This window comes from Clarias gariepinus, chromosome 1 (genome assembly GCF_024256425.1).
Source record: "Clarias gariepinus isolate MV-2021 ecotype Netherlands chromosome 1, CGAR_prim_01v2, whole genome shotgun sequence".
Taxonomy (NCBI): Eukaryota; Metazoa; Chordata; class Actinopteri; order Siluriformes; family Clariidae; genus Clarias; species Clarias gariepinus.
This window is the reverse complement of record NC_071100.1, coordinates 15746035-15755976: the sequence shown is the minus strand read 5'-3', so window position 1 is coordinate 15755976 and position 9942 is coordinate 15746035. Positions and strand designations below refer to the sequence as shown.

The following is a 9942-nucleotide window of genomic DNA, read 5'->3' as shown; positions in this document are numbered from 1 at the left end:
TGCTCATTCTTTCTCACTCTAATATTTTGTCAGCCACTAAAAAGCACTCCGTATTAAAAATTGTGGGAACCTTACAGTAAAAAAACTCAATTCAGAAAGAGAGAGATTTTAACATCTTAATGCTTTCTAAATGAGGAAGAATTTTGATTGGTTTTGACAGAATTAACAGACAGTGGAGGCTCAAATTGTTAAGGCTGTAGATTACTTGGTTTTTAATCAGAAGGCTGGGGGCTCAAGCCCCAGCACCACCAAGGTTCCACTGTTGACCCATTGAGAAAGCCCCTTAGCACTATCTGCTTCAGGGACATGGTATAGTTTCTGACCCCAGCTTCCTAACAGGGATATGTGAAAATTACATCACTTTTTATTTATTTATTTATTTTTATTAAAATAAGCTGTGTAAAATAGGAACCTACAAATCTATCCAATAGGGGAAAACATGCAGTGGCATCTGAGGGTTAGTTTATTGTAAATATAACCGCTACTTAATAGTATTGTAAACAGTTCATATTCTATATGCTGATTTATTTATTTAAGAAATAAGATGTGTGGTAAACATACCTGGACATTTCACTCTCACATGACTTGTCTTATTGCGATTGTGGTCAGTAGCGATGCAGAAGAAGTTTACATCTCTGTTGCTGAAGGATGTCCACATCAATAACTCTTCGGTTTCATTGACATAACTACTGCGGAATCGCTCCTTGAAGGAAGGCTCAGGTTCCCATTTGAGAGTAATGTTATGGCCTAGTGATTTGCACTTCAGTTCAATTATACATTTGTTTACACCTAAACCGTTGTCCACTTTTATTTTAGGCTCAGTGAATTGTTCTGCAATAAAAAATAAAATCACAACAAAATCTCAATTAATTGTCTGATAAGGTCAAATGACTATTATACAACAGTTACATCTGATTGAGTAATCTGTTATGATGCGAGGCATACCACTAGTGGTGATATAGAGCATAACAGCACTGGGACGTTTAACTTTATGTATCAGTTTGTGTGACAGGTGTCAATTAACATCAGTTGCCAGCTGGTTAAAAGTACAATACAATTTTATGCATGTGTGAAAAAATGCTGTAAAGTAAGAATGGTTTCAAAAATATAAGTCTTAATACTTTATTTTTATCAATTAACAAAATGGATGGCACGGTGGTGTAGAGGTTAGCACTGTCACCTTGCACCTCCAGGGTCTGGGATCGATTCCTGGTCAGGCTCGATTGCCGTCTCTGTATGCATGGAGTTTGCATGTTCTCCCCGTGCTTGGTGGGTTTCCTCCGGGTAGTCACACCAAATAATTATTAGATTAAGATTTTTATTTTGCTTACTCTTTTTGCATTTTGCAAATAAGCATTTACTTCCAAATCACCACTAAACTATCAATTTTCTGTTCTCAACTAACACAAGGTGCACTAGCTTATAACATAATGCACTAGCTTTTCATTTTACACTATTTAGAATTTAACCTCAGAATTTTAGTAAGTTTGCTGATATTTTAAAGTGGAATAAGTGGAAATATTAAGTAAATCTTTCTTAAGATTCTTTACTTTTTTAAGTTCCTCAAGACTGTCCGCCATCCTCATGATTTATTCTCCTCAGCTTTTGGCAACACAGGAGCAGTAAGAATTTAAAACTCCTTTCACCTCTGTTAATTACACTGTCAGTCGCTAACTGTGAGTCACTACCACTGCCAGTTGCAATTAGTTGGTTTTGCCAGTCACAGAAGGATATGTGTTGGCAGAGCAAAATAACTGGTTAAATAAACAATCCAATAAAAATTTGTGGATAATAAATAGTGTTTGTAGAACTGTTGTCTAAAAGCAATAATAGAACTCGCAATTGTGCTGTTGTGCTGGTTATCAGCATGACTGTGATGCCTTTGGCACTGGGCTGTGCCCTCATGCCTGTGATCTCATGACAGTCATGCTGATTTATCACAACAGCACTCCATCTCGTGTGACAGTGCTTAACCTTAAAATTTTGTAAGGAAGTGGTTGTTCAATATGATTTTTAGACATCTTTGTTTGTAATGTTTATTTCGCTAAGAAATTTGCTATTGTTATTTTAAAATGTTTTTTTAATAATTACTACAAATCTGGGAAAATGTTACATTTTTAGAAGCCTAATTTTTTTCATTTTAAGAAGCCTAAATTACAAGGTCATCCATGAAATGACCTCCTTTCTAAATGAAAGCTAAACAGACATGGATCTCTGATTATGTGGGCTAAAGATGAGTTATTTGACTTAAACCACTGCATTACAGTGTACAGTACCCAACAAAAGTTTTAAAATACCAGTCAAAGGTTGTACATATGTTTTGATTTACTTTCTACATTTTAGATCTTTTATTTTTTCCAAACTATGAAGTAACACAAGTGGTATTAGGTAATTGAGTAACAACAACAACAGTCAGTTGTTATAATAAGACATAAAAGTTAGCTGTTGTGGAACAGTTCTTGAAAGAACAGTATTATCAAATGCATTTACAAATCCCATCAAGTGCCATGATGTACAGTAACTGCAGACACGTCTCAATAACTGTTCAAAGTAGATTATTTTTTGGATGCCTTCAGCATTTCTTACAGTGTAGAAAGATATAAAAATTAGGAAAGACCATTGTAATAGAAGGTGTGTGCAAACGTTTGACTGGTACTGTAGATTGATTACTTAATTAGCAATTAGCAAAAGCCATGGATTTAGACATAACAGTGTTTCTTTTCAGAGTCTGTAATACATTAATTAGTTGTCTGGTTTATAAATGTAAGACAACTTCCTGCTCCTTTTAGGTCACTTAATCTTAGTGACAGAGCAGTTAGTGGAAGATGATTGACCCTTTTAACACTGATGTGTTGCACTTACAGTGGGTACGGCAAGTATTCAGACCCTCTTAAATTTTTCACTCTTTGTTATATTGCAGCCATTTGCTAAAATCATCTAAGTTTATTTTTTTCCTCCTTAATGTACACACAGCACCACATATTGACAGAAAAACACAGAATTCTTGAATTTTTTGCAGATTTATTAAAAAAGAAAAACTGATATATCACATGGGCCACATGAGTATTCAGACCCTTTGCTGTGACACTCATATATTTAACTCAGGTTATGTCCATTTCTTCTGATCATCCTTGAGATGGTTCTACACCTTCATTTGAGTCCAGCTGTGTTTGATTATACTGATTGGACTTGATTAGGGAAGCCACACACCTGTCTATATAAGATCTTACAGCTCACAATGCATGTCAGAACAAATGAGAATCATGAGGTCAAAGAAATTGCCTGAAGAGCTCAGAGAATTGTGGCAAGGCACAGATCTGGCCAAGGTTCCAAAAAAAATTCTGCTGCACATAAGGTTCCTAAGAGCACAGTGGCCTCCAGAATCCTTAAATGGAAGACGTTTGGGACGACCAGAACCCTTCCTAGAGCTGGTCGTCCGGGCCAAACTGTCGTCCGGGCCAAACTGAGCTATCGGGGAGGAAGAGCCTTAGTAAGAGAGGTAAAGAAGAACCCATCACCCATCAGAGATGCAGTCGGGAGATGGGAGAAAGTTGTAGAAAGTCAACCATCACTGCAGCCCTCCACCAGTCCGGGCTTCGTGGCAGAGTGGCCCGACGAAAGCCTCTCCTCATTGCAAGACACATTAAAAAACACCTGATGGACTCCAAGATGGTGAGAAATAAGATTCTCTGGTCTGATGAGACCAAGATAGAATTTTTTGGCCTTAATTCTAAGTGGTATGTGTGGAGAAAACCACCTCATCACCTGTCCAATACAGTCCCAAAAGTAAAGCATGGTGGTGGCAGCATCATGCTGTGGGGGGTGTTTTTCAGCTGCAGGGACAGGACGACTGGTGGCAATCAAAGGAAAGATGAATGCGGCCAAGTACAGAGATATCCTGGATGAAAACCTTCTCCAGAGTGCTCAGGACTTCAGAGTGGGCAGAAGGTTTACCTTCCAAAAAGACAATGACTCTAAGCACACAGCTAAAATAACAAAAGATTGGCTTCACAACAACTCTGTGACTGGTCTTGAATGGCCCAGCCAGAGCCTAGATTTAATGCCAATTGAGCATCTCTGGAGAGACCTAAAAATGGCTGTCCACCAACGTTTACCATCAACCTGACAGAACTGGAGAGGAACTACAAGGATCCCCAAATCCAGGTGTGAAAAACATCTTTCCCTAAAAGACTCATGGCTGTATTAGATCAAAAGGGTGCTTCTACTAAATACTGAGCAAAGGGTCTAAATACTTAGGCCCATGTGATATTTCAATTTTATTTTTTATTTTTTTTTAATAAATCTGCAAAAATGTCAAGAATCCTGTGTTTTTAGCCAATGGCTGCAATATAAAAAAGAGTGAACATTTTAGGGGGGTCTGAATACTTTCTGTACCCTCTGGAGTTCCTTAAAGACCTAAATTGGAGAGTGATAAGGTACCTTGAAAGCCCAGGGTTAATTATTGGTGCTGACAGGATTATATTTCATAGTACACACCAGAACCACCCACCCTCTAATATGCTACCTTTATTATCTATGTCCAATGCACACAGCTACAAATACAAATGCGAGTGAGTGAGCAAGCAAGAGAGAGAGATTAATTCAGGTTTACTTTATATGTGCACAACAGGTCAGTTTCTGTTTTCAAAAGCTTGTAATTAATTTGTTCAATTGATTTATTTTGCTCATTACTTGTCTACTTTTTTGTCTCACAAATAAAGACACAAGAATAGCTGAATCAGTCTACACTGCCAACAGCAAGACTAAATGGCAGAAATGTTCATTGACCACGAGACGGCAGTTATTTTAAAAAGGTATGTTTGCTGGCACCTCTGGGGTTAATAATATAAGAAACAAAAGCTAAACATATAGTAACCTAAAATCCATAAACTTGCAAATAAAATTGGGTTATTGGAGCATAAAACAACATAATAAAAGGTATCTAAGAAATATTTGTAAGAAAAACAAAAATGTTTGGTAATGATGTGCATAAAAGGAAATATACTTAAAGATAATTTTTTTGCAGAAATATCATGTTCCTTAGTTTTTAAATCATAAACATACAACACAGATTAAAAAATATTCTCACCTCTAACATTTAGCTGGACATGGCTGGTTTTTTCTTCTGTTTGTCCTTTGACAAACACTGTGTATTCCATAGAGTCGTTAGCCATTAAATTTTTAATTGTTAAATCTCCTGACTTGCTCATTTCAAGTCGGCCCTTGAATGGTGGCCACCTATTGACTTTAATTTCATTGTTTTCAAAGGTCGCAATGCGAGTAAAGTTGCTATAAATAGACCACCGAATACGTTCAAGAGTCCATGATGAATCAACTTCTGCCTTCAAGACAATCTCTTCACCAATATAGCCAATATAGCTAGTAACATTCTTCACATCTTCACTTCTTGCTGCTAGAAGAAACCAAAAAGTCAAATGTAACATAAATCTACAACTTTAGGTTGAAATATGAAAAAACTATAACTTCCGTATCCATTACACCCTCTATCAGATAACAGCAGATGGCATATACAATAAAATACAAAATAATATATGGTGACACCTAAGTTGTTGGTTATATACACAGTAAACTGTTCACAGTATTTCAGGAAATAACCGAACAATTGTTCACTTTTTTTTATCAGTGTATATATTTATGTAGCATGAACATAAATTATAAAATTATGCTAGTCAGAATGCTGTGGCTTTTTCACAGACCAAGAACATTTATATATAAAAAAAAAAAAACATATATACTCAGCAAAAAAAGAAACGTCCCTTTTTCAGGGCTGTGTATTTCAACAATAATGTTGTAAAAATCCAAATAACTTTACAGATCTTCATTGTAAAGGGTTTAAACAATGATTTTCATGCATGTTCAATTAACCATAATCAATTAATTAACATGCACCTGTGGAATGGTCGTTAAGACCTTAACAGCTTACAGAAAGTAGGCATTTAAGGTCACAGTTCTAAAAAACGCAGGACACTAAAGAGACTTGTCTAAAAAAACACCCAAAGAGAGATGCCCAGGGCATCTGCTACAGGATGGCCACAACAACTGCCCGAGTCACACCAGGAACACACAATCCCTCCATCAGTGCTCAGACTGTCCGCAATAGGCAGTCCATGAGGAGGAGATGCACTGCAGTACTTCAAGCAGCTGGTGGCCACACCAGATACTGACTGGTACTTTTGATTTTGAGCCTCCCTTCATTCAGGGACACATTGTGAAACATTTTTAGTATATGTCTTATGGTGTTGACTCTTTTAGTGTTCATACAAATATTTACACATTAAGTTTACTGAGAGAAAAAACAGTTGAAAGTCGGAGGACGTTTCTTTTTTTGCTGAGTATATATGTTTAACAATAAATTAAATCTAACATATGTTTTTGCGTAATATGTTTGTCTCAAACACACAAACGTGTATGTGTGTTTGTGTGAGACAAACATATTACACAAGAATATTCACAAAATATATGTATATTATACAGACATTAAGTTAAGCCACTTTCATTTATGTAAAGTGTCCTACCTTTTTCTTTCTTAATTATAAAACATTGTGAATCTTTATATATCTAAGGAATCATAATAATGAATCAAATAATAGAAATTACAATATTGCACATACCTTTCTGGAAAAAGACCACGAAACAGATTAATTGAAACGCCACACAGTGAAACATTACTTTGCACGAAAGGACTCCAACTGACAACTTCCCCTGCTCTAAACCACACTTAGCACGAGGCTGGCTGACGTACACATTGACGGAGACGATTATTAAGGAGTTGTTATTGACAATACATTTTTAAGTGTATTACTGTATAAAAGGTAATGCAGTTTTTTTTAACTGATGTAGGATTTAAGTATTTCTTTGTACTTTTCTATTTTTGTTTTTCTTGACAGACACTGGTTTCAGAATTAGTAGCCAGGGACAGTGATAGCTTATGTGATTCCTTCAAGACACATGAGACCACATGAAGTACACGGTAGGTAGTTTATGACATTGGTAACATTTCTCAAACATAGCAGTTGTGAAAGGAAGGAAATGTGGGCATGGGGGGGGGGGGGCGAGTTGAACTACTTATGCTACTTAGTATACACACAAGTCTATACCCCATTTATAGTGTTACTTTGCCAAAAGATTGGTTTATTTGGTTGGTTAAATATTGGACAGCCATTTTACATCCACCATTGATATTCACAAGATATCACATTCCCAGGAAGCCACTTCACCAAACTCAACCCAGCAGGAGTTGTGCCATTTATTGTCAACAGACAAAGGTCTGATAAATCAGGAACCATGTCTGTGAATCAGGAGCAAGCTTTTTGTCTAATATGTGTAATATATTTACTGTATGAGTACTTTCAAAGACCACAGGGGAAAAAATGGTCTTTCTTTGCAGAAGACAATACTGTTCATGACAGACATATGAACCTAAACTTACATTTTATTTATACATTATAATATGTTACCAAATACCTAATTTAATAATAGTAACTACTAAATAATATTTAATTCAATTACTTTCTAATATCATTTCTGAATTGGAAACACAGTTGTTTTGGGAAACACTTACACAACAGATTTACACAGTGCCTTAGTGGTTATCCTTGTCACCTTGCACCTCCAGGGTCTGGGTTTGATTCCTGTCTCTGTGTGCATGGAGTTTGCATGTTCTCCCCGTGCTTGGTGGGTTTCCTTCGGGTACGCCGGTTTCCTCCCACAGTCCAAAGACCTGCAGGCTAGGCTAATTCCCAAATTGCCCGTAGTGTGTGAGTGTATGTGTATGTGTGCCCTGGATTGCTACCCTGTCCAGGGTGTACCCTGCCTCGTGCCCTAAGCCTCCTGGGATAGGCTTCAGGTCCCCATGACCCTGAATACAGGATAAAGCATTATAGAAGATGAGTGAGAGTGAGAGAGCTTTACTTGAAAATAATCTTTGCCTGTGGTTGTCACTATGGCTTGTGCACCTTTTCCTACCATACTTTCCCCTTTCAGTTTATTTTTTAGATGTATATGCTTTTAAACAGATTGTCAAGTCAAGTTTTCCTGATTTGTGTATTGAACCTCACAGAGAGTATAATATATTGTGGCGTGGGCGGGGCGGCGGCTGACGACCAGCATGCCTTGCGGGGATGTCGGTGTGTTCACCATATTGGGGAAAGGTGTTTTGGTTAGTGGCTTCGGCCCTGTTTGTGTGTGTGGGGGTGTGACGTGTGAAATGTGCTCCAGTTCAGGCTGACGCTGAATTGGATGTAGGCTCCTGAGTGAAGGTGCTGCTCATGCCATACCTGCTGTGTGCTAAATAAAGTACTCCCAGCCATTGCATTGGGCAGCAAATAAGCTCACTCGTCTCTCCAGCATTCTTTCCGGCGTAAAAACGCTACATTGGTGTCAGAAGTGGGATGGAGAGTAACGGGTTCGAGCGCACAACGGAGGACCTTCTGAAAATCCAAGCAGGCCGCTGAGTAGCGGAGCGACTACTCGCGCAGAAGAAGCGCTTTCTTGACGGAGCTAGCGCGAGCACACCACGTCAACCAACGCAGAGTGGCAAGAAGAAAATCCCGGCCCTGGATCTCGGGGCGGAGGCTGGCGCTGCGCAAGCGCCGGAGCACGATACAACTCTGTGCGCCGTTAGCCGGCAAAGCGACCTGCCGCTGCGCGAGGCCGAGCCCGCTGAGCCCATATCGGCAGTACATCACGGCGGAAGAGCCGAGCGACCGCCCGCAGCTCAGTGGCGCTCGGTTCGTGAACCTAGCCGGGGACAGGGCTACCCGTCGCGGCTAGGCAACAAGCAGCTCTCCGACGTTTCGCGGCGAGGGCGAGGCACGGGACAGCGTACACCAGCAGCTGCTAAACTAGCGCCGGGAGGACGCTTGGAAAGCCGTGCTGGGCTGTACGTCGACTGTGTGCTGGATGGCGTCTTACTGTGGGCGCTCGTGGAGCGCCGTCGCGACGTAGAACCCTCGACGCTGAACATTCTCCCTGTGCAGTCCTCCAGGCTCTCAGCCTCAGGTGATCAGCCGTCTGAGCCAGCGTGTAGCCGAGTTACTGCCTCACCCGCAGTGGCTTCGCCGGTGTCACAGCTGAACCGTGATCCGCCCATCGCCAAGCAGACGGGCCCCACCCAGCGCTCGCGGGCACCGCTGCGGGACTTTCGGGTGGGGGCACCTATGGAGCGTATGGGCGTGGACACTCACAGCCGGGGCCGAGATTTTGCTGCTGGAGAGCAGGTATGGGTGTGTTCCTCCGGAAGAAAGAGGGGGCTCTCGACCGGGCGTGTGTTTCACTGGGTGGGCCCCGGCACGGTAATTGCTCGGCTCTCCGATGTTTTCTACCGGGTGCGGTTGGCGGGGCGGGCACGAGTTGTGCTTCACTGGGACCGTCTTGCGCCTTACCAGCTGCACGCCGAGGAAACATCGAACTCTGTGGGGGCCGGACCGCCTCAGGACAATATTCGCGTTCATCCCTCACCTGCCAAAGGACGCCGGCGTTCCCACCGCCAGCGCCGACCGCCTCCACGGCAAAGTTCGTCATGGTGACCAGGGACGGTCACAGCTCGGGTGGGGGCAGTGTGGCGTGGGCGGGGCGGCGGCTGATGACCAGCATGCCTTGCGGGGATGTCGGTGTGTTCACCATATTGGGGAAAGGTGTTTTGGTTAGTGGCTTCGGCCCTGTTTGTGTGTGTGGGGGTGTGACGTGTGAAATGTGCTCCAGTTCAGGCTGACGCTGAATTGGATGTAGGCTCCTGAGTGAAGGTGCTGCTCATGCCATACCTGCTGTGTGCTAAATAAAGTACTCCCAGCCATTGCATTGGGCAGCAAATAAGCTCACTCGTCTCTCCAGCATTCTTTCCGGCGTAAAAACGCTACAATATGATTAATATACTCAAACTCAAAAAAAAATTGATACTAGATATTTGATTTATGAGTTATG

The 9942-nt window shown here is 41.0% G+C and overlaps 1 protein-coding gene across 1 annotated transcript; it reads right to left on the bottom strand.

The window, feature by feature from the left end:
* Positions 1-494: 494 nt before the first annotated feature.
* Positions 495-9112, bottom strand: si:cabz01074946.1 (uncharacterized). The gene is made up of 3 exons (XM_053494599.1): positions 9067-9112; positions 5090-5413; positions 495-831 (listed from the first exon to the last, which is right to left on the bottom strand). The coding sequence occupies exons 1-3, from the start codon at positions 9110-9112 to the stop codon at positions 533-535; spliced, it is 669 nt and encodes a 222-aa protein (XP_053350574.1). The 3' UTR covers positions 495-532.
* Between the last annotated feature and the right edge of the window lie 830 nt (positions 9113-9942).